General features: G+C 43.0%; 4 protein-coding genes across 5 annotated transcripts; 3 read left to right on the top strand and 1 right to left on the bottom strand.

Moving 5' to 3' along the window:
* The first annotated feature begins 2,099 nt into the window (after nucleotides 1-2,099).
* Nucleotides 2,100-3,416, top strand: nupr1b (nuclear protein 1b). Its single transcript, XM_015974290.3, has 3 exons — nucleotides 2,100-2,397; nucleotides 2,484-2,619; nucleotides 3,133-3,416. The coding sequence occupies exons 1-2, from the start codon at nucleotides 2,298-2,300 to the stop codon at nucleotides 2,609-2,611; spliced, it is 228 nt and encodes a 75-aa protein (XP_015829776.1). The 5' UTR covers nucleotides 2,100-2,297; the 3' UTR covers nucleotides 2,612-2,619; nucleotides 3,133-3,416.
* Nucleotides 3,417-3,935: 519 nt separating this feature from the next.
* sgf29 (SAGA complex associated factor 29) lies at nucleotides 3,936-7,720 on the top strand. Of its 2 annotated transcripts, XM_015974289.3 has the most exons (10): nucleotides 3,936-4,060; nucleotides 4,281-4,354; nucleotides 4,433-4,508; nucleotides 5,680-5,752; nucleotides 5,847-5,911; nucleotides 5,985-6,114; nucleotides 6,268-6,414; nucleotides 6,518-6,553; nucleotides 7,112-7,274; nucleotides 7,401-7,720. In XM_015974289.3, the coding sequence occupies exons 2-10, from the start codon at nucleotides 4,289-4,291 to the stop codon at nucleotides 7,515-7,517; spliced, it is 873 nt and encodes a 290-aa protein (XP_015829775.1). In that variant the 5' UTR covers nucleotides 3,936-4,060; nucleotides 4,281-4,288; the 3' UTR covers nucleotides 7,518-7,720. The 2 variants fall into 2 exon arrangements, with proteins under 2 accessions (XP_015829775.1, XP_054590163.1); XM_054734188.2 differs by lacking the exon at nucleotides 3,936-4,060 and having other exon boundaries at nucleotides 4,074-4,354.
* Nucleotides 7,721-8,418: 698 nt separating this feature from the next.
* nfatc2ip (nuclear factor of activated T cells 2 interacting protein) lies at nucleotides 8,419-22,354 on the top strand. Its single transcript, XM_015974288.3, has 9 exons — nucleotides 8,419-8,513; nucleotides 16,910-17,005; nucleotides 17,102-17,159; nucleotides 17,245-17,353; nucleotides 17,441-17,521; nucleotides 18,705-18,945; nucleotides 20,699-20,843; nucleotides 21,813-21,916; nucleotides 21,995-22,354. The coding sequence occupies exons 1-9, from the start codon at nucleotides 8,502-8,504 to the stop codon at nucleotides 22,154-22,156; spliced, it is 1,008 nt and encodes a 335-aa protein (XP_015829774.1). The 5' UTR covers nucleotides 8,419-8,501; the 3' UTR covers nucleotides 22,157-22,354.
* LOC139061610 (uncharacterized) lies at nucleotides 13,303-16,204 on the bottom strand. The gene is made up of 8 exons (XM_070551534.1): nucleotides 15,695-16,204; nucleotides 15,348-15,576; nucleotides 15,010-15,240; nucleotides 14,774-14,915; nucleotides 14,533-14,679; nucleotides 14,204-14,430; nucleotides 13,964-14,091; nucleotides 13,303-13,872 (listed from the first exon to the last, which is right to left on the bottom strand). Exons 1-8 carry the CDS (start codon nucleotides 16,140-16,142, stop codon nucleotides 13,448-13,450), a joined length of 1,977 nt encoding a protein of 658 aa, XP_070407635.1. The 5' UTR covers nucleotides 16,143-16,204; the 3' UTR covers nucleotides 13,303-13,447.
* Nucleotides 22,355-23,276: the final 922 nt, after the last annotated feature.

Below are 23,276 nucleotides of genomic sequence, written 5' to 3'. Positions count from 1 at the left end.
TGAACAGAAAATGGCCAGTGAGGACTCTCCACCACACAGGAGAGACCCAGTGAAAGCAGAAAAACAGTAGGCTTTGTAGGCAGCACCACACCCTGAGCCCAGGTGCCTCCAAGGCTGCTTAACCAGCTGCCTACAACAGAAGAAAAACACAATTAAACACAAATGAAAACCCAATGAGACGGTGGGGGCATCACAACACGTTCAGGACTACCCAAACACCAGTAAATCTTGACTGCACTGATCTGAGGTGTCAATGGCCATATTCCCCTCTCTTCCAGAGTCATATATTTTCCTCAAGTTCAACTGCACTCTGAAGAGGCTCATTTGGATTGTGCCACATAGGCCAGTGACCTTTGTCTCAGCACTGTATGCTGGAACTATCAGCGACCAACCTGGGAATCTGGTGTGATGAAAATGCTACAACTAGAGATGGTCATCTTGGTAGACAGGGGTTTCTTCATTGATGACATTGTGCCCTGCAAAGTGTACAGGCCAGCTTTCCTTTCTGGCAAACCTCAAATGTCTGCATGTAAAGTTATAGAAACAGAAGCCATAACATCTCTGAGTGCATGTGGAGCGCTCCATTCATCTGGTCCAAGAACACAAGCATTTTGATTGTTATTCCCCTCCTTGCATTTGTAAACAATCAGCTATATGCTGTGGTTTTTCTCCTTACCAACTTTTAAAATAGCCCACTAGTGAAGGCCTGGGCAAAGAAGCCTGATGTCTGAGAACCTCAACATATGTACGGCAACCATACTGTATATTTACACACTTTCATAAAGAAACTGCATATCAAGCTTTCATTCAGATGACCTTCAACAGTGCTGCACCCTGCTGAGGGACATCCGAGTAAAACCTTGAGATGGCCATTTTCTGTTCACTAACTTGCTTTAGTAAATCCTTACTTTTGTTAAATAAATCAGTTGTTGAACCCCCACTGCTCTGTTTGGTCTCCTTTCTTATTACAGCCCGCCACTTCCAGTCTGGGTTGTAACAATCTGCAGACAGATTTCTGAGTATCTCCTCCTTTGGTACACAGATCCTTACGGAGCCATGTACTGTGAACAAATAGTTTCTCCATGATATTATCCAGCAAGGTCCCGTTTTTGTCAAAACAAGGGTGAGGTAATGAAAAAATAGAAATATTTCATTAAATTAACATTTAAATTATTTATATGCATCATTAAAAAAAACATGTTTTGAAATATATAAAGTGCACCAAACTTGACTCAGTCCATTCAACAATTCTAAATGGACAATTATGTAACTCATCAATTAATTATTTGAAAGGATAATTTGTCAATTAAATACTGAAAAAAATAAACAATTCATTAATGAGGCAAGAACTTTTCTCTCTCTGTCTCTCTCTCTCTCTCTCTCTCTCTGGAAGCCCCACTCTAAGGGAGTTTGCAGTGTATTAGTGAGTCATATATTGTACAACCACAGTCATAAAGTTTTCAATCAGTAGTTTTATTTCAGTATGTATTTTTCCAGTATCACAAAAAATGTAATTTTCTATGGTTAAAACCATCTAGCTTATGTGCACTTTTTAAAACACTGCCCAGCAAACATTCGGACGTTTAATGACAGTTGAACGGTCACAACTGTAAAATACCTGAAATTAAGAAAAATTAACATGACATCTACTGCATTTTCCTTGCCCGGCCTCGAACCCGGATCCTCCGGGGCGAGAGTCACCCGCTCTCCCAACTGAGCTATGCCAGCAACTGCTTGAATAGCAGACTTTTTTGTATAGATAGGTAGAGGGTAAAGTGCGGGGTACACTAACCAATCAGAGGACAGAGAAGATCTGCCACAGGCCACGCCTCCAGAGTGCCAAAACCCTTACAGCCGAGCGAGCAGGAGTCAGAAACCGAGCGCGCAGAGAGGCTGCCGAGCGCGCACAGAGGCTGCCGCGCGCGCACGTTTTCCTCTGCCGTGTGCTCGTTGACAACGCGCGCACGCAGGTTTGTCACTTGTGCACAACCTTGTGCGCTCACAGACACAGTTTGCTCCCTCTCAGTGCACAAATGACCTCTCGCCATGTATATTTCCGCTCGCGAGTCCCGTTCACACGCGCGCTGTGGACCCAATGCGCGTGCACGGGTTGTGGCACGCTTTAAACGCCATAGAAAACCAGCAGGAGGAGTAAAGGAGAGGAGGAGGAGCTCAGTAAGTTATAAAAACCTGCAGGAGAAGAAAACACCGAGAGGAGACCGAAAACAAGGAGACCAGCCGAAGAAAAGTACCGAGTGAACGTTTCTGAGTCTTTGTGTTGAGAAGCTGAAGCAAACATGAGTCACGTCGACGTGAAAAACCTGAAACCCTCCAACAAGTTCGAGGAAGAACATTATGACGAATATGATTATTACAGTCTGACCGACAAATACGCAGGTGAGCAGCTCTTTCCTTAGCCTGGAGCTAACGGAACTCCAGACCGGTTCAGGGTGGGTAAATGTGTGTGTGTGTGTGTGTTGCAGAAGGCTCGGCCCGAAAAGGCCGAACCAAGAAGGAGGCCAGCGACAACACGAACCGACACAACCCCGCCGGACACGAGCGGAAGATCGCGGAGAAACTCCAGAACAGCGAGAAGAAAGCCAAGGAGTGATGACCAAGGTGGAACAAACACACCTGCAGAAATAAAGTCTCCGTCCAGTTTGGGTTAACGGCCCCGCCGACAGGAACGCTGTTTGTTTAGTTGGATCCAAAAGCATCGAGCATTTATAAACGTTAAATTGTTGGATTTCTCCGGGATTTGGAGCGCTTCCTGCAGAGCTGCTGCCACGACGCAAACAGAATTAACCCTTTAAACCCGAGTTTACCACCTAAAGCAGGTGAAAGCTGGAACTGTTTGGTGGCTTCACTTAACCCAACTACTGCTTAAAACGCCCCATTTCAAGAAATGTTCTCAAATATTTGCATCAAACCAAAATCCTAAAATTGAAAGTTGATAAATAGATTTAAGTTGCACACAACATGTTTGCCTAATTGTTTTAATCCATTTGGGAGGATTGATTTTGACCATCAATCTATCTGGAATGATTGTGTAAAATGATCAGTGTTGTGTGCTTGGTTCTGCTCTGCAGATGTGTTTACAATAACCAGGCTTTGGTCTTTTGTTTTTAACAGGGCGACTCGGACAGCTTTACCTGGAAACTGACCACGGCCTCGACGTGCAGATTGATGGAGCTTGTTGGAGCTCTGCTGGGATTAACCTCGGCGTGGCGAAGAGCCTGCAGATCCAGGCCTCTTCTCTGATGCCTGCAGGGGTTGTACACTGATCTCTGGTGTTGGAGTTTACCTGAGTTCAGAGTCATGGCTCAGGCCACAGAGGTGCACCTTCGGTTGTGACTTTGCAGCTGAAGGATGGTTGTTTTTACAAGGTCGTTTTATAATTAAAATGTTTCAACTAACGTCAGAGTGTTGTTGTTTTTGTTTAGCCTAGAATCTCAGTGAAAGGGGAAAAATGTAAATGAAAACAAGGGCTATCTTTTATTCTTTTGTCATTGTTTCATAAATTGTGCGATGAAAGAAAAGTTATTTTCTCATTCTTGTCCTTTTTGTGTTTTAGTTCAGTGGACTTAAAATTGTTTAGATTATTGATAAAGAACTTGGTGTCCATATAAAAAATACACTTGACAAGTCCCAAAAATTTTAAATGTACCTCAGGGGGAATTTATTCAAGCATTTGACAGAATAAATGCTCTAAAGATGTCTTGACTGAAATATTACAAGTGACAAAAAACTTGAGATAAATCTCAAACATGCAACTGCTTCAGTTAAACAGACATTTTTCATTCTTTAACCAATACGGCTCATTGTTATGGCACGTGTACGTACGTCATAGGTGCTGCTACACGTAATTAAAAAGGAGGGGGGGGGGGGGGAACGGGGCGAAAAGGGTTTCGACAGTTTTCGACCATGGTTGCAGTTCCAGACACTGACCACAGCAGAAATTGGCGCTGTTCCTGTTACAAGCGGTAAAGCGACCCCTCAAACAGCCAAGAAGGAGACATGTAGTTAGCGTCTGAAGTAAATAAACACGTAAATCTGTTCGGTGAGTACATTAATGGGTTTGATACAAGTCGAATGGGATAAATATCACTGGGATTATGTCACGAGGAAATGATGGCTCTGATTTTGTTGTTAAATTATCTTGTTTTTGTATATTGAGCCAGTCGCTAACGCAGTCGAGCAGAATGCTACCATTAATATTTAAGCAAAAGTTCTTCTTCATCGCTGCTTTTAGAAGCTGTTTGAATTTGAGAATCTTACAGGATAAAACATGTCTGCCGACACAAAGATCGCAGAGCTGCTGACGGAGCTCCACCAGCTCATCAAACAGACTCAAGTGAGTTCCGGTTCGGGTGGCAGCTGATCTGGGTCAGCACACCTGGTAAATAATCGGTTCGTCTGTTGTCTCTTTCAGGAGGAGAGGTCACGCAGTGAACACAATCTGCTCAATATCCAGAAAACACACGAGAGGATGCAGACGGAAAACAAAAGTCAGTTTAAATCGCTGTAACAGGTATTCTGTCGTGTGTGTGTGTGTGTGTGTGTGTGTGTGTGTGTGTGTGTGTGTGTGTGTTGTGGGGAAAACGAGTTATCTAAATGATGGGAAAAGTAAAAGATTTAATGTTTCAGTAACTTTTTACACAGACACAACATGGCTGTAACTGTAACTTTTGCTGCATGTAGGCCAGGACGCCCTTGAAAATTAGGTTTTTAATCTCAGTTCAGTAGTTTGTTGTATTTAGTTGGATCTTCCTGGTTAAACAATGAATAAATAAATTAAAACATTTCCATGATTTAAAATAGAAAATAATTTCCCACATTGCTTATCAAGTATGAAATTAATACAAATATTGATGAAGCAGATTTTTTCAACGTTTAATATAGTTATTTAATTTTATCAGGAAATCATTTTACTTCAGTAGGTGAATAAAATCTGATTATTTTACATTTTAAGTACAGCTGATCACCCCATGAATGACAATTAAGGTGAATTTTAAATATCTAAATCCTGATTTGTTCATTGAACCAGTGAGCATCCATTCCCTTTATTAGACGGCCTGATTACTTTCTAGTTTCTTTGTCTTGAAATCCATGTGAGTTCATCAGCAGCAGCAAGTACGAGATCTGGGTCGCTCTTCAATACTGTTTGTTGTATTTAGTCAAGTTTTATTATTGGTCGGGGGGTTTGGGGCTCGATTTACCAAGATATTAAATTACAAGCAAAAAATAAATAAAGCAAACCTTCAAAAAGACAAACACTTTGGATTGGACCAAAACCTCTTACATTTAAAAGCATTGAACATGTATCTGTATTTGTTAGACTTTACATCAGTCAAAATATTAATTTAATGAAAAATAATGTCTGTCTGCATCAACAGCCTATGCTGACGGGACAAATGGCCCATGGGCCACACTTCCACACCCCTGCTCCTCAACTCCTTAATCAAACAAAACAAGATGAAGGGTAAATAGGAACTATTAAACAGTACAGATGTGACGGATGAGTGATCAGTCCACAGGTGCCCATAGCTTCTTGCCTGGTTCACACACAAGTTACAAACTAACACACAGTGTTTGCCGCTGATTGGATGTTACCCTCAGGGGAAGCAGTCTGGTTTTGCCAGTTAAATGACCTTTGACCTGTAGCACTATCTTTTTCAGCATCTCCATATTACCGCACCAAACTGAGAGGTCTGTACACGACGGCAAAGGCCGACGCGGAGGCAGAGTGCAGGTGAATGTCCACACTACTGAGAGAAGTTTCTTCTTCCTGACGATGACGAGTTGTAGAACCAGAACAAATTCTGATGAATTTTTCTTCCTCAAAGCATCCTGCGCCATGATCTGGATAAAATAGCAGAGATCAAGTCTCTGCTGGAGGAGAGACGGATCGGTACGTTTCTGGTTTCTTGTTCAGCAGCTGAGAGTCATGAGTCCTGGTTTTTAAACCTGAGTTTGTTTTTCAGCTGCTAAGATGGCTGGTGTTTACAGCAACAGCGACCCCCCCAGGAAGACAATGAGGCGTGGCGTCCTGATGACACTCCTCCAGCAGTCGGCCATGACACTCCCACTGTGGATCGGCAAGCCCGGAGAGAGGTAGCTGCTCTGGTCCTAACTCCTAATCTAGTCCAGTCTGGTTTAATGAAATAAACAGTTTGACACCTTTGGATTCAAAACAACAGATGAGTTGAGTTTTGTTTCTTAATTTTTTTCTTCTTTGAAACTAATTCTGTTGAACCCGTGGTCCAGTCCACCCCCTCTGTGTGGGGCGACACCAGCTAGCAGCGATTACGTGGCCAAACAGGGAGACAAGGTGGCAGCAAGGGTGAAAGCTGTTGATGGAGATGAGCAGTGGATTCTGGCTGAGGTGGTTAGCTACAGCCACTCCACCAACAAGTGAGGAGGCCACACACACTCTCACGAGTGCTCAGAGTATCAGAAGGAAGCCTCAGCAACTCTCCGAGGAATCAGCTGATCACTTCCTTTTCTCTCCCTGCAGATATGAAGTGGACGACATCGATGAGGAGGGCAAAGAGTGAGTTTACGTCTGCTCTGCGCTCATCACCTCAGACCTGCTAAGTGGGCTGTGACATCATGAAACCTGCTTCTGTCCTCCACACAAACACACTAAAACAAATACAGAAATGCATCATTTTTGGTAAACCGTGAGATTTTCTACAGAGACTTGCTGATTTATCAGTGCTTCTAAGTGTGATTTAGAAGCAAAGCGAGTGTGTGGAAGTTTGGTTTGGTTCTGAGTTGGTTCAGGAATTTGAATTTTAGCAGCTCTGTAGAACTGTGTGTCTGTATTAGAAGTAGGTGCTGTACCGTTTTCTGCTACCGTCAGGTTCTGTATCTCGAGGGGAAAGTCTGAAGAAAAGATCCAGACCCTTGAATTTTTTAATTTTTTGTCCAAATGTAGCTTGCTTAAACAGCTTTTTCCAAGAATGAATCCTGCATTCTTAAAGTTCTTTTTCATATTTTATGTTCGTTTTCCTTGTGGTTCCGACTAAGGTTCCTGACTGGCTGATTAATCCGTCTGTCTGATGCCATATGGCTGGTTCTGATACCAGTGTGCTATTTGTCTAATCAGGAGGCACACTCTAAGCAGACGGAGGATCATCCCACTTCCTCAGTGGAAAGCCAACCCAGAGACAGACCCTGAGGCCCTGTTCAGTAAAGATCAGCTGGTTCTAGCCCTCTACCCGCAGACCACCTGCTTCTACCGGGCCCTGATCCACTCGCCACCACACAGGGTGAGACATGCAGCTTTTATCGTAAAACGGGAAACGCCACAAAAGCCTCACCACGCTGCTGATGGATTTTGAATCCACACTAGCTCAGATCTAAACAATATCAATCAATCATATGTTTGTGTTCAGCCGCAGGATGATTACTCTGTGTTGTTTGAGGACACATCGTACCCCGACGGGTATTCTCCTCCACTCAACGTGGCCCAGAGATACGTGGTGGCCTGCAAGGAGAACAAGAAGAAGTGATGCACGACTGGAAACCAGATGTGAGCTGAACGCAGCCTCTCCGTGAACATGATTAGACTCAAAAATGCTTTTGAGTCACGTGAAATACTCTGGAATCTGGGGCTCTGATTGTGTTTTAAAAGAATTTAGAACAAGGCAGATTGTTTACTGAAGTGTCATCCACAGACCCATTGATCATTAAGGAAATTCGGTTATTTTAACCAACAGCTGTTTTCTCAGAGGTCACTGGTTAGCTGGAAGAGGACATAGCGGGCTGCTGTGAGACAACTCTGCAATTATTCAGCCCAAATTTGTTTTCATGTTAAATGTTATAGAAGTTAAAGCATTCATCTGGAGCTGTTTTCCCATGTTTTTATATTATTTTTTGGGTACTGTCCATATACTGTGATTGATTACACGGATTCACCTCGTTTGTAGTGAAAACCCTGGTCCAGTCTGCATTTAAATGGTTGATGTGTTAATATTTAATACTTTAACCCTCCCACTGTACTAATGGGTGTGACCCCCCGAGGAAAGTTGACCATTGAGCAGGATTGATGTCCATGTGGCAGGGGCTCACTCCTGGCCCCTGCCACATGGACCCAAGGTATAAACAAACCATCAACCCTGCTCAATGGTCAGCTTTCCTCGCGGGGTCACACCCATTAGGACAGTAGGAGGGTTAAACCAAATAAATGTCATTTTTGGCATTTTGAGTAATTAAGACCTAAAAGCTTAAATAAACTGAAATAAAAAAATATGTAAATGTGTCATAAAATGTGTATGTACATGTTAAAGACTGACAGATTAGGAAGAATATTTTGTAAAAAATAAATTTAAAAAGTTCTTTTGATAAAGCAAGAAGTGTTGTTGAATTTTCCTGAGTTTTACTGTGTTATAAATGACTGGTTTGATCGTCTTTGAAAGCAACACCAACCAGGAAATTCACTGAAGTCTCGTAAATCCAACTGTCCGTGAAGGCAGCAGCAGCGCGCAGATAAAAACATGTCTGACGAGGTGAGTTTCCGACAGAGTCGTTGGCGATTTTATCGCTTTTAAAATACTTGTATGGATTAATATTGTCACGGAGATGAGACGGTTTTAACGATACCAACTCTGCGTTATGAGCTGAACTTACATTTAGCTGCTCTGAAACCGTTAATTTGAGTCAGACGGTGATAAACTGATCCGTTAGCATAACTCCAGTGTTCTTCACAATAAAAGCCTGTCGCGGAGTTTGCTCTTTTTCTTTTTAAATACTAGATCAAACATTAATAAGCATTTTCACTACTTGATTATTCCACGTGAAGGAGGGCAGTAAATTGCTAACAAGCTTTGCAGGAAGCTACTTAAACCAATAAATCACGACAAGAAAAGAAATGAAACGCGCTTTTGTTTGTGCATTTGCACGTTTTATTCTAAATATGTCGTTCAGTTTTGTCTGGTGTGATTAGCTGTTATTTGTTTCTTTATCGTGTGTATTGGTTACTCATGTTGTGAGCATATAAGTACCTAAATGTGCCACGGGTTAATAATGTTTACCGGCTGGCTCCAGACACTAACTCTGAAATGCTACTTTGCAGAGTTTTCTGCTTTGTTTGGACAACGTCGACTTGATATTTGGGCAGCAGGAGCTGATCTTGTCTCGTTTGAGTTCTTGTGGTGATGGACATGCACTCAGTGTTAGTTTGGTTGGACTTCAGTAGATATGTATCAAGAAAACAACTGGTTATTAGAATTGGTCAATATCCATTAGTGATGCACCGATATAAACTATTTGGGCCGGTACCGATGTTAAGATCACTGTTATGGCCGAAAACCGATATTTGCCGATATCGATATACTGACGTTAATGCTTTTAAAATCAGGAATTTTGAATAAAATGAAAATTATTAAAGCCAAATTTACATAATTATGTACACACACCACACACATTTAAGCTTCTCAGATGATTACATTCACATTTCTCATGACTAAACAATTACACATCACCCCCCTCAGCCTCTGAAACAGGCAAACAAATGGAGACAAGATGGGAAAAATATTGGTTGTTAATATTGGCCCAGTTTTATTTATCAGACCGATACCGATATGTTAATCTGATATTGGGAAAAGAAGCTCGAAGCCAATGTTGAGCTAACAATGCTAACAGTGAATTAGAAAAAAAATAGCTGTAAAAGTATGTCGAGCTCCTATTTCAGTTACTAACATTTCAATGTTACATTGAAATATATTTATTTCCTTATCAACTTACTGTGCATGACTCGTCTTCTGTCATCACACACGGGGAGCAGGTTGAGGGAGGGCTGGCACCATGACTAAAAGAGATGGGGGGGTGTAATATAAATATCAGATCATCGACTTCATTATAAGATTTGTATTGTTGGTTTCGCTGAAACGGCACCATTTCGCCTTGGACAAATATGTATTCTAAGTTTAGATTTATTGTGGTCGGGGTCCACTCTGGACTGTCTAGGACACTTGGACACAGATCGAAACTACTCTCCTGTGAATGCCATATAGAAAGGTGTGGGAGAGATGAGGAGGATGGGAAAATGAAGATAGGAGGTTCTATTTCGTATAGGCTTCGTCCTTTAACCCTCTGGAGGCAGGCGTTGCAGATTTGCAACAGTTAAAACCTGCCTACCTGGTTACTCCACAGCATATTTCAACTCAGAAGTACCCCTGAAGGACTTAGTTGTTCGTCCTTTTATCAAAACTTGTTTTGAGCCTGCGAGGGTTAAGGCCATTTTCCTTTTTGGGTTCATTCCCCTTTAACCAATCCCACTGAAGAACCTTTATCCATCCAGTGGATGGACCTTCCGGTCGCTATAAAAAACAAACTGCAGGGAAGCAGGGGGAAAAAAGCTACGCACAAACAATGCATGGGACAATTAATGGAGGTTATCAGTTCGTCGCTCATAACATATCCGGTTCAACATCGTGCTCAAGAGTGACGTGTGAGTGAGAAATGTTTCCCAATTTAAAGACTTTGGCTGAAGTAGCACTCGTTATTCAGCACCTGTGTGTGTCAGCGAAGAGTGAGTTCATCCAGAACAACATTTAAACATCCACGAGTCTGTCTGATGCAACAATCCAGAACCTCATAACCTCTTCAGCAAGCTCCCTAGAGACATTTTACTGCACACAAGCTGCAGGTGACCAGTTCAGGTTTACGAGGAGCAGAAGGGATGCGTGTTCGGGCCACAGCAGGTGAAATGTTCCCAATTTAAGTGGAATTGGTTAATTGCATTGCTTATAGACCCTTTTACTGTTTGTAAACAATATGACGTCAGCGAGAATGCGCGTACAGCTTGGCAACAGAGAATGGCGTTGTGTCAGGCTTTATCAAGCTACGCTGCGGGGTTATCACCGGCAAATCTTGAATGTTATATTATTAAAGTCACTTTAACGAATGGCAACAGACTCCCGGATCCCTGTGGCATTACGGAATGGGTGGAAGATGTAGGTGCGTGGCCAGATGTCCAGTGGCCCGATATATATACGTTTTTAGTGGAGAGGCCCAGTGAGTACACACGTGAGAAGCTACGGGCATACAAATCGTTAGATGCATACAACTATGTTGTCTGTGGCCACGTACAGGAAGTAAAATATCACCACATAGACTGAGTTTTGCATCTTGAAGGCAGAAGTCCTTCCTAGCCAAAGACGAGGACACAAGACTGCTATGTACGAGGCTTGGGTCATAGTAAACAAACCAGAGAACTACGTACCTGCATGGCAGGGTGAGTATAGCATAGGTTTCTTTTTTTAGCGTGCTCAGAGTACAATCGTGTTAATTTTAGAGAAATACAGTTTATACTAATATGCAGTGGGAAAATACAGATGAATTAGAATGAAATGTTAATTTCATTTGCAAACCAGCAAATGCAACTTACTTTATTTAATAGAACACACGTTAACCAGCTTTCTGGTGTAATCTTAGTACATAATTACCTTTCCTGATATAAAATGGGCGCTACAAACTCGAGCATTTCGGATCGTGTTTTCAGTCCAGTTTTCATCAACCCTTTTGATGGCCTGCAGCCACAGACGCCTCCGATTGTGTTGAAATGGATGTGCTCCCTTCGGAATTCTGTAAAGTTTCAGTCCACTGCTTGAAGAGTTCTGGCATCCATACACGCAACAACCCGACATGTTTATGTGCTCAGAACTTCAAAACAAAGGGTTTAAAACGCTGTTTTAGTATCGAGTGTGAATGAGGAAGCCTTCACTCTCGTTGCCAGGCTGCGCGCGCAACTTTTGATGACGTAGGTAGTAAAAGGGTCTATATGGGGCACTCTGATCTGCTTGCTTGGGCTAAATGTTAAAAATGAATGGAAACTGAATGATTATTTTAAAAACAACAATGACAGGGATAAATGGATCATGTGACCTCTGGCTGCCAGCAAATGCTCCCTCAGAGTGCTTCTAAATGGTGCAGCGATTCATTTCATTTCTCAAAGTCATAAAAGAAGGAAACTCTAGATTAGATCATGTAAATAATATACCACAATAGTGGGCACTGCAGGGGAACAGAGATGAGGCTTCTTTTTAACAGTCAAACTGTGTTTAATACGAGCCGTTTATACCTCACTCTACCAAACTACAAATACAAAAATAAACAAAAAGAAAAATACAAATTTCCCTTCCTGCATAAGGATGGGTACCTTTGACATTTGAATCGATCCGGTACTAATTCCCGGTACCTAGGAATCGATACCGGTACTTAACGGTACCAATTTTAGATACTTTTGAGTGTTTATTATTTCAATTCTCTTTTATAATTAAATATATATTTTTCTCAATATATAACAATATTTGATAAATATCACGATAAATAACATTCAACTGCTTGTATTTTAACATCGTCCTTGTAGTTTTATAAGCTGATAATTAAACTGAAGCAAACATCTTTACTGTGAACTAAATTTACTGTGTATCTTCATTCCTTTTGCCGTCCTTTTTCATGTGATTTTTCCTACTGGGAAGTTAGAATTTCCGAGGAGATAGCGAACACACCATTAGCTGATAACAACGGTGGCAATGGATACTAACATATAAAGCTAACGTTATCTTAAACATTTTATTCACCTACTGGAGCAGATTAAGATGAGGATGTCTCACCTAAGCCCTTTTCAGATAGACATTCTGGAACATTTGCGGACAATTCAATCCGGTTTTTAACCGGAACTGTGTTTTCAGACACACCACTTTTGTACCGGAACTTGTCCTTTCGGCTGCGTTCACACAGCAGGGAAAAGTTCCAGATGTCTGACGGCGGCGGGGGTGGGGGGGATCAGACTTATGTTAAGAAGAAGAAGAAGAAAATATCATTTCTACAGCGCCTCTCAAGATAAAAATCACGAGGCGCTTAAGCATAATTCTGCGCACACGAAGACGCATAAGAGACCTGGATGATGAAGCTCAATGGTTAAAGGAATCACTGAAGCGGTGTGAAGCGCTCCGTCGCGTGTCTAGGCGGTACCGTAGGAGGCGAGCTGCCGTGGTTCGCCGCATGCTACAGCAGCGGGCTATCTAGGTGCGCACAGCGTCCCCCGCATACCTGTCAAGTTTTGGATTTGAAAATAAGGGAAAATTTACAACACCGGCAGCGAGCCAACCCGCCGCCACAGCCGAGCGCTAGTATATCTTACATTGTAAGATAGGTGTACAAAAAATCTATAATAACCACTTTTCAACCACTTACTACAATTCAGTGATCAGAATCTGAGGCCTACCTTTGTTGACATTGAAATGCTGTGAACATTCTGTTATAATACAGCCTAAATGAAAACACAAAAGGGGAAATGAAGCATATTTATTGATTTTACATTTTTCATTTTATATACAAGTCAACACATTACTTCCTGTTCATTTCACATTGCTTGTCTTTAAGTTAAACATTTACATTTTATTTTCATTACACATTTTCTTTAGATGTATCATGTTCACTCATGTGGCTCTCTGACATTCACTAATGACTTATTATACAAATGTGTTGCAGATTTAGCATTCTTTAACACTTTTTTGGAAGGAGTGTATTTGTAGGCTGGGCCAGAGTGGTTGATTTTACATGACAGTAAAGCACAAACAGTGCTGTTGTCTAATGACATCCTATTCTCTGTAACAATCTTTCTCACCATACTAAACACCCTTTCAGAACTGGCATTGCTGTGGGGAATGCAGAGTAAAGCCTTCATTAATCTTGGCAGCTCACTGAACCTCACATCCTTCCCTAGCAGGCCCCAGAATCTGTCAATGTTGTCTTCTTGGGGGAGTTGCTTGCTATCTGTCACCTGGTAGTCAATGAGTTCCTCTCTCAGCCTATCTTCACTCAAGCTCAACTGAGGAAACATGGCCCCTAGCCTTTCCACTGGAAGATAAAGAAAGTGTTGCAAATCTAAACCATGCAATATTTAATCAATTCAATCATTCTATCAATGGAGAACTGCCCTAACATCTACCTGCCCCTGGAGGAATGTCGAGGCGAGCAGCAGGGTCCAGCACTTTCAAGTCCCTCAGGAGTGGATGGTCAAGGGGAAAGGAGGAGAACATCTTCTGAAGCGCTGCTTCATAGAACCTTCTCACAGATCTACAACAGTGTAAGAGTAAAAAACTGCATAGTGGCAGCATTTTAGGCACAGTACAGCATATTCTCTCATACTGATGATGACCATTATAAAACAGCTGGGTAATATACTCACTGAAAGATTTTCTTCTCAGTGGACATGGGAAGCTCTACGCTTTTCATGAAGGCCTTTGTGTCTGCTCCAATAAAGAGCTCCTCATCAGCCAACTGAAGTCCTTGTCCATACTCCACCTCCCTGAGAGGTATACCTACGATGGCCCTGGCTGGTATGAGGTAGCCCAGGATCCTCCTAATCAGCCTGCACATTTCCTCTTCCAGTCTGTGAATTTGTACTCCCTCTGACTGTAGAAAATATCATGGGTCACAACAAAATATCAGTGAATGCTACAATTAGCAAAATCACATTTAATATTTACAAATACATTCAATAACACTGACACCCACCTGGAAGGCAATATTAAAATCAGATAAAGGTTTAAGGGCAGCAGTCAGGAACATGAAGTAGATCTTCATGACTGGATCACGCAGATGGCTGGCTAAATCATGTATTTTGGCGCTCCTCTCCACCTCCTCATGACTGTTGAAGTAGGCCTAGAGTACATGGGGAAACAAGGTGGCAATAGTTAAATAAAAGGAAAACACAGAATAGTAAGCTGTATGTATCTTCTGGAGTTACCATCCTTACCTGCAGTGCGTCCCACTGGTTCAACACTCTCTGGACACAGGTTAATAGACTCAGCCATCGGGTGCTGCAGTACCTGAGGAGCTTCAGGTGGTCTGAATCGGTAAAATCTACAAATTCTTTATAGATTTCACATCTTTTTGCACTGTAATATAGACAATTATTTAGTTAGTGGATGGAAATGTATGTGTATGTCTGAAGAGTATCAACTGCAGGCCTATTTATTTATAATAATTTACCTTTTATCAAAGTGGGTGTATATCCCAACCAGGAAGTCTTCCACTGGTACCTGTGCTGCTTTGATGGCACAGCCAGTGGCCAGTTGTGCTAGGTGGCAGATGCAGCCAAGGTCCTGGACATGGGGCTGGCTGGTCTTCAGTCTGCTGATAGCAGAGTTGTGTCTGCCTTTCATGACACTGGCGTTATCAGAGTTAAAGGCTATCAGGTTCTCCCATGGAATTCCTCTTTTTCTATTGGAAATATGAAAAAAAAGCCATAAAATGCCTTACACTAAATGTAAGATTATAATTAAATGCAAATTACTACACACGTCAACAACACATTGCAGTTCCCCTACCTTAATGCTTCACTCAGCTTTTCATACAGATTTTCTGCATTTCCTACATTGCATATGGGCATCTCCATGAATTTTGTAGCGACCTGCAGAGTGGCCTCATCATAGAGTCTGGTCAGGATGACGAATTCTTTGTCCGTTTTTCTGTTGTTCGACTCGTCACACATCAATGAAAAGGGCTGCGATCGGCATGTTCTGGCCAACTCCTCATCTAGCTCTGCTGCTATGGCACCTGTTGAGTGAATGCCCAGTAACGTTAGCTAACAATTTACCACCAATATGCCTGCTGGACATGATTATGACTATGTATACGCTTTCATAATATTTATACTTAATTTAAATCAACTTACCTTTGATAAGTTGCGTAGATTTGGTTTTCCCCGCAGAATATTTTCGTGCAATAGCAGAGTCCGGGAACATCTCAGCTACACACTTGTTGAAGTCGTCACAGAAGGTGAAAGAAACATTGTTTTTGGCACACAGCATTGCCATTTTAACCTCCGCATTTATGACCTGGTCAGCCTCTGTGGTATTCCTTGTTACAAATGCCGACATCGTCTGGGCATGTTTCTGTGCTTCTAGCCAGCGCTTGTGCTTGGTTGATTTCTCATGCTGACTGACATCATTCCTTCCCCCGTGGGAGACACTAAAGTCGCAACTGCAAATCTTACAAAAAGCGTGACTTTGTCCCATCCTGCTCTTCTTTAGAAAAGTAAATTCGCTGTCCCATTTTTCTAGATATTTACACGATTTCTTTGATTTTTTGGCAGGAATGCCTTCTTCACTTCCATCCATCATCGCTCTCGTTTGTTGTTCCTGTTATGTTCCCGCTGTCTGCACAAATCTCGCGACAACCGGTTCTCGCGAGGCTACAGATAATTTTAAAGAGGCAGAGGAATTTTAAAAATACGGGAGATTTACGGGAAAATAATAATTCGGGAGGACGGCAGGAAAGCAAAGTAAAATACGGTAGTTTCCCGGCCAAAACGGGAGACTTGACAGCTATGGTCCCCCGGTCCCCTCCTCCTCCCCCTCCCCCTTGTCCGGAACTTTACCTCACCAGTCTGAAGCAGCCACCCTGTCCGTAACAAGTCCGGACCTGTTACTAGGGGCTTCGTCCGGATAAATTCCGGAACACGTTATCCGGATGTTTGTATTCAGACAGAAAGGTCTTACGGACAGATTCCGGAACATTTCCGTTTTTCATGGCCTGTCTGAAGGGGGCTCTAGATCGTTGTCGCTGGTTTCATCTTCACCCAGTTACCCATCACATTTAGTGAAGTGGACCCAAGCTTTAGCGTGCGTTCTTTCTACCATGCTGCTCTGTTTACAACTGGCTCGCAGCGACCGACGACATAACGCTCTTGCGCATGCGCAGCTGTCTAGGCAAGTTCTCGTTGTGAAGGACGGGTACCGAAACAAAGCACCGTTTCAAATGACGTGAATCGATGCTCAGTCGGTACTGTGGAATTTGGTCGGTACCTTAAAAAGTACCGAATTCGGTACCCATCCCTATGAATCCTGCAAACATAAAAAAAAAATCCAGATTGTGTTTCTGTCCTCAGGAATCTGGTAGAAATGTTCAGCCTGTGCAGCCACCTAAACGCCGGCGTGTCCTTGATCCATCAGCTGTTATTCCTGTATCAGTGTACTCCAGCAAGGTATGGTTAAACTTGAACTGTTAAGGATTCCTGTTGGTCTTTTTGTATTTCTCCTCTCATGATGGAGTCGTGCCTGTCCAACGTTGGTGTGTTCAGGTGAGCAGTTGCCTGCAGATGAAGCCAACAGCCCTGTTTACCGATAAAGAAAACCCAGGTGAGGAAACATCTGAGGAGCTGTGTTGATGCTCAGCAGCGTGTTTTGTCTCTAATGAGCCTTCCTGTTTCCAACATCTGATCAGACGATGATTTAGATGAGAGTCTGTGGTCGGGGTTTTTCTCTCGGACATCTGCCAGGCTCAGTGACTCTGAGGATGAAGCAGATCCTCATCACAGCTCAGAGAATCGTGTGTAAGTCAGACACCCGCCTGATCCCTCAGATACAGATTGCGCTCCATTAGGACATCTTTAATGCTCCATGATGTTGGTTTGTCACAGAGAAGACCCTTCTCCTCATCCTCCTCCTCCTCCAGAGAGCCCCGTTCGGAAGCAGTCCAGGAAGGCCACTAAGAACATCAAGTAAGTCCTGTGTTAAATGTTCTGGGGCCTCATTCATAACGCTTGCTTACACACAACACGGTGTCTGAAAACGTGTGACTCGTTTTCTATGCAAGCGTTGTGAGTTATAATGAAAAGCTTTAGTGGAAGAGCGTGGGCAACGTTCAGCTTTGACCCCGGCGTAAGCGCATTTTGGAGACGAGACACTTGCAGCACAGCTGGTGAGATGATGAAGTTGGGAATTTAACACATATTTACAGACTTGGACACACACACACACACACACACACACACACACACACACACACACACACACACACACACACACACACCAGCCATCACTGCACCTCCGTCTCTGAACTGAGACTGAAAATATATTATCTTTAAGATATCACACTACGTTCACATTTATGTGTGCTTCGTGACGGCACGCCAAGTCAAGTGTCAGTGGAACAAAAACTAAAAGTCTGTATCTCAGCAAACCGAGCTCCGGGGCAGCTGTCGGTTCCTACGTGGACTTGTTCCAGTTCAAATGACCGTCAGGCAGGCTGGTATTTGTTTGATGTAATAACAAATAACATGTATGTCATGATGTCGGAAAGCAATAAAAGGCTTTTCCGTACCTATAGCTGGGCTGCGCAGTGGAACAGTGGTTAGAGCTGTTGCCTTGCAGCAAGAAGGTCTTGGGTTCAATTCCCAGCCTGGGATCTTTCTGCATGGCGTTAGTGTGTTCTCCCTGTGCATGCGTGGGTTCTCTCCGGGTTCTCCGGCTTCCTCCCACAGTCCAACAACATGACTGTTAGGTTGATTGGTCTGTCTAAATTGTCCTTAGGTAGGCGTGTGTGTGTGTGTGTGTGTGTGTGTGTGTGTGTGTGTGTGTGTGTGTGTGTGTGTGTGCGCGCGCGCATGAATGTTTGTCCTGTGTGTCTCTGTGTTGCCCTGCGATGGACTGGCAACCTGATTGCCCGTTGACCGCTGGAGATAGCCCCCCCCCCCCCCCCCCCCCCCCCCCCCGCGACCCTGCGTGGACAAGCGGGTGCAGAAGATGGATGGATACCTATAGTCACTCACAAGCACAGTGATTTCAGCTGCCGGGGTTGCTTGAAATGTGGCATCGATGAGCCAACTTCTTAATATGAGAGTACTCATGCCGTTCTTCGCGTTGACCATTTATGTCAGTTTCTCCTGTTTTTTCCTTGTTTAGTGAGATCAACAAGAGGCTGCGGGCCATGAGCTCCATCATGTCCCCAGAACCCCTGAGGAGGCCGTCCAAACGGTGCAAAGCCTCTTCATCTGTCCAACCTGATTTGGACCATGAAAATGTAGATGATGATGTCATCATCATGAGCCCAGACACACAGAAGTCGTACAGCTCAGACTCGGTCCGAGAGATCCCCCTTAAAGTTCGCTGCAGATCAGACGTCTACAAAATCCCAGTTCTGTCGGTACGTTCTGAGGTGGTTCTTCTTCATTTTCACCTTTTTGCTCCTTACTCGTCCTCATGCTGCCTGCTCTTCGGCTCATTCTCAATACTCGCACTGCAGCCTGCGGTCTTCAGCAAAGTGCACTTGGAGAAAGTACGGCTTCGAGTACGAGGAAAGTGTGCAGATAATTGCTGAATTGAGACAGGGAGCATTGCATCATCGATCACAACACATGCCGGGTTGCCGGTCGCTGTCGTAGTTTTTTCAAAAACCTTTATTAACAACTTTCAAACAAACAACCAAACAGGTGTTTGAAATAAATTAAATTCATTGCTGCTTTGTCTAAAAGTTTCAGAGCATCAACTAATCGTCCTAAAATGAACTAAATCGATTAGAAAATCCATCTTTTCAGAAAAGGAACTTGAGCCTGTTCTCATGCAGCAATGGATTGTGGGTAATACACTTCACCCAAGTCAGCATCACTGTGGACTTGGGTGAAGTGTGGATCAAAGGTGCAAAAGGGGCGTGATCAAATTCTGCACCTGAGAATCGGGACACCCTACACACTCACACCCCTGGTCGGGATCCACCTCACGCTGCTTATACTAGGAGCTCTACGTAGGTAACAGACCTCCAGGTTTCTAAACTGATTGTTGAACTTTGTCTCTAATGTTCCTGTTTTCTGTTTGTTGGAACTCCGTTTCATTATTTTCTAATTTTCAAGTTAATCAGAAAGTTTTCTAAGTACACTGAATGTTTACTTTCCTTATTCCATAATTCTACTTCCTTCCTCCTGGGTTGAGGTTTTTTAAACACTTAATTTCATTTCAGATCATAACTACTTTTTCTTCAAACATCACCTGAATATTTGTTGCTAAGGTATTTTGTTAACTTTGTTTTTTGTCATTTTTTTAATCAACCGATGAAATTTCAGTCCTTTCTGGTTGATAAGTGACGGGTTAGACGCGCTGATCTCCAGCTCCCTTCCCCGAGGGGCGGTATCCAGCATGTTTTTCTGTGCTCCCTGCTCCAACGCACCTGACTTTAGTCAGCAGGTGATTAGCAGGCTTCTGCTGCTGATCAGGCGAATCAAGTGTGTTGGTTTAGGGAAACGACTAAAACATGCTGGATGCCGGCCCTGGGGGAAGGGAGTGGGGGATGCCTGGGTTGGAGGGATCTTTGACATTTATTGTTAATGATTCTCAAAGCCCTTTTTCTCCGTTAAAATACACAAAAGCAGTTATTTACTGGTAGAGATGCACAGATTCTGGTCCCAGTGCAGATATTTTGGCTATATCGGATAAATTTTAACTATGTTTATAATTTAATAAAAAATTCAGATTAATTTGAAATTCTGTCAGTTAAATGTTCCACATATTAACTTAATATGTGAACATTTCAGAGGGAAATAGTAATGCGGGATGACGGCGGGGAGTAAGATTCAGGATTGTTCAGGTCAAAACGAAAGACCTGACAGGTGTGATCCTGAGTTTGTGGATGAAGCCGTTCACATCACGACTCCACCTCTCCTGTTCCAACCCCACAGAGCGTGTTGTGTTTGCCTTCTTGTCTTCTACGGCTCACGCGAGCCACTTTGGAGCTGTGAGCCGTTCACACTGGAGAATATTTGGTGTTGTATTTAGTTATCGTGTCAACAGCCACTCAAAAAAAACCAGAACGAATCATTAAGACCTGCAGTATGAACGTACCCCAAGACTCGCTCTGTTTCCCACCGTCTGAGCTGTGGCTGCAGTGACTGTTGCTTTGTTTGCAGTCCGCACCTTTAACTGACGTGGTGAGCCAGCTGTCCGTCATTCTGAAAGTCCCGCCCACTTCTCTCCTCCTGCTGAGGCATGACATTGAGCTGCCGTCAGACTCCTCTGTTGGGGAGCTGGGCCTCAGCATCGCTGACATCATAGGTGAGTCAGTTGTTTTTAAAGAGTGTTGTGTTCTTGTTTGTCTCACTCAGGTTTTTGTATCATTCTGTTTTCTTTTTATCACAATTCAATGTTTTCCTCCACAATGCTGAACAAACGCTGCGTTCCTGCAGTTATCTCAGGAACTCTGCTGAACTTGCAAGGTGCAAAGTTCCTCTGTGGGTAGACAAAACAAGATGGTGGAATTAAAAAAGTTCAGTTTTGATATCTGTGCTTATGTGTGTTTACGGCTTCAGTGTATTAGGATGAAACAGGAGTGTGTGTGGAGTTCATCACAGACACACCCAACAGCATTCTCAGGAAGATGATGCTTAGCCCAAAATACCTGTCCTTTCTTCAAGCCAGTAGTGACCCTTCTCAAGACCTGGGTGTAAACAACTTCCCACAGTAATGAACTCACAGCCCATGGCAATAGTAACCCGAATTGTTTTCTGCAGAATTGTAACCTTTGTGATGTCATGTTTAGGGTCAAGAGGTAACTGGAGATGTAGAGGTGGGAGTTACTGGAACAGAGAACTGGTTCAGACCCTGAGATGCGTCTTTACTCACCGTTTCTGTTGGACTGGAGTCACTGGTTGCTCCAGAGTGTTTCACCTCGCTTCCCTGAACTCTGTACTGGGTCTCTTATTTTATGAGTCTACCTAAAAGCCTCAAACTAGTTATAGAATGTTCAACGTCACCGACATGTCGGCCATTACTGCATTGCTTTGTGTTTTTGCATCGCCTCATGCTGCTTTACAAACTCTAGGGGCCACCCTGCTATGATGAACCCCCCACCAGAACTGTTTTTCATTTGTAATGGAAAACTCCCAGAACCGAGTAGAGCAGAGTCGAGCCACGCAGAGAGCTGGAAAAGAGCCTTCTGACCATTCAGAACCAAACTGAACTAAACCAATCTGGACTGCTGGTTCTGATTAATCTGACGGAAACCTCTGTGTGTGTTTTGTCCAGAGTGTGTTGTCATGAGAGCAGAAGCTCAACGCAGCAGCAGCAGCGTCACAGTGAGGCTGCAGAGCAAAGACAGAGACTCATCTCAGGAATACTCCATCCACAGAGTTGGTTCTCTTCCTCTCTCCTTCATGGCCTCCATGTTTTGGGAGAGCCGCAGGCGAGTGACGTTTGGTTTGTTTCAGGACACGCCGCTGGACACCATCTTCTCCCAGTATCTGTCCAGCCTACCTAGCACCACTCAGAGAAAGGTTCGGTTCCACTTTGACGGCTCCAAGGTGATGAGCGGCCAGACACCAGCACAGCTTGACATGGAGGACGGGGACATCATTGAAGTTTGGATCTGAACCTCCATGATGCTTTATGTTTAATACAAATCCAACGCTTCTCGTTTGGTTTTTTCAAACCTGCAGCCACGAACGAACATTTAGAGTCAAACAAGACAAACGAGATGTGTACAGGTAGGATTTATTCATTTGGACTGCACTAAAGCTTTTGTTTATCAACTGTTTGTTTGGTTAATAAAGTGAAATATAATAAAGTTATTGGGATGGTGAGATGTTCTGTTCCAGCAGAATCTTTAAATCCAAAACGAGAAGAAAACTCTTGAGGTGTGATGATCTGAAACCTGCGTGTTGAGGCCCTTCTTGCCTCCTACGGGTAGAAATCAGACCTACAGGAACGTTTTTGAGTTCTTTTGTTTCTTTCTCACTTTTATCGTTTTATTCAACATTTTGGGAGGTTTTGAGAAGGCCAACCAAAAGGTTTTTTCTCCCTAGGAAACATTAAAAACTACCGTAAACACATTATTTGTGGACCAGTTTTCTTCTTTAACTTCATAAAATCTACTTAGTTACACAAAACCCAACTTAAACTACAGGTAGTTTGTCAAGTAATGTTAACGTTAAACTGAAGAGAAAAACAAAATGCTGTCACATGAAATGTAGACGATCATTTTTGAAGGTCTTTTTTATGTAAAATATCTTGTTTCAATAAATAAAAGATATCTTCCTCTGAGTTTTTGTCTTGGGTCCAGTTTAATTCTTCCTGATGGATCTTCCAGTAGTTTTATTAGCCAACATTCATGATAATTAATGGAAGAAGACTGCATCAGCAACACCTCGTACTCTTCTGATCTCGCATTGTAAAGACTTCAATAATCCCACGATGACCCCTTTAAGAACATTTCAGTGAGATACAAAAAATAAAAAATACAACCAGAAATGGCGTTTTAATGAGGGGTTTGCTTGTTCTTTTGGCCGAAAGTGCCACTTGTTTGGACTTGTTCACAGGTTCAGCTCCATCCAGAGATGTTCTGTACGTTGATCTGGCATCTGGCCATTTACTTGTGGGACTTTCATGTTTATAAAGTGAAGAAGAAATAGTATTTACATTTTAGAAAAAAAAACAGCCTTCAAACATCAATCATACACAACCAGCGTTAAACTCTTTACACGCTCAACACAC

Source organism: Nothobranchius furzeri, chromosome 5, assembly GCF_043380555.1.
Source record: "Nothobranchius furzeri strain GRZ-AD chromosome 5, NfurGRZ-RIMD1, whole genome shotgun sequence".
NCBI lineage: Eukaryota > Metazoa > Chordata > Actinopteri > Cyprinodontiformes > Nothobranchiidae > Nothobranchius > Nothobranchius furzeri.
Note: the sequence above shows the minus strand (reverse complement) of the source record. Positions and strands in the feature narration are given on the sequence as shown.

What these genes read in the sequence shown, in the direction of transcription:
- nupr1b (XM_015974290.3), top strand. Translation starts at nt 2,298, where the DNA reads ATGAGTCACGTCGACGTGAAAAACCTGAAACCCTCCAACAAGTTCGAG. An exon ending in TCTGACCGACAAATACGCAG is followed by an intron (nt 2,398 to 2,483) that starts GTGAGCAGCTCT and finishes TGTGTGTTGCAG; the next exon opens with AAGGCTCGGCCCGAAAAGGC.
- sgf29 (XM_015974289.3), top strand. Translation starts at nt 4,289, where the DNA reads ATGTCTGCCGACACAAAGATCGCAGAGCTGCTGACGGAGCTCCACCAG. An exon ending in ATCGATGAGGAGGGCAAAGA is followed by an intron (nt 6,554 to 7,111) that starts GTGAGTTTACGT and finishes TTGTCTAATCAG; the next exon opens with GAGGCACACTCTAAGCAGAC. An exon ending in TCCACTCGCCACCACACAGG is followed by an intron (nt 7,275 to 7,400) that starts GTGAGACATGCA and finishes GTTTGTGTTCAG; the next exon opens with CCGCAGGATGATTACTCTGT.
- nfatc2ip (XM_015974288.3), top strand. An exon ending in TATCAGTGTACTCCAGCAAG is followed by an intron (nt 17,006 to 17,101) that starts GTATGGTTAAAC and finishes TGGTGTGTTCAG; the next exon opens with GTGAGCAGTTGCCTGCAGAT. An exon ending in TACCGATAAAGAAAACCCAG is followed by an intron (nt 17,160 to 17,244) that starts GTGAGGAAACAT and finishes ACATCTGATCAG; the next exon opens with ACGATGATTTAGATGAGAGT.
- LOC139061610 (XM_070551534.1), bottom strand. Translation starts at nt 16,142, where the DNA reads ATGATGGATGGAAGTGAAGAAGGCATTCCTGCCAAAAAATCAAAGAAA. An exon ending in ATCTACGCAACTTATCAAAG is followed by an intron (nt 15,577 to 15,694) that starts GTAAGTTGATTT and finishes TTCACTCAACAG; the next exon opens with GTGCCATAGCAGCAGAGCTA. An exon ending in AAGCTGAGTGAAGCATTAAG is followed by an intron (nt 15,241 to 15,347) that starts GTAGGGGAACTG and finishes TATTTCCAATAG; the next exon opens with AAAAAGAGGAATTCCATGGG.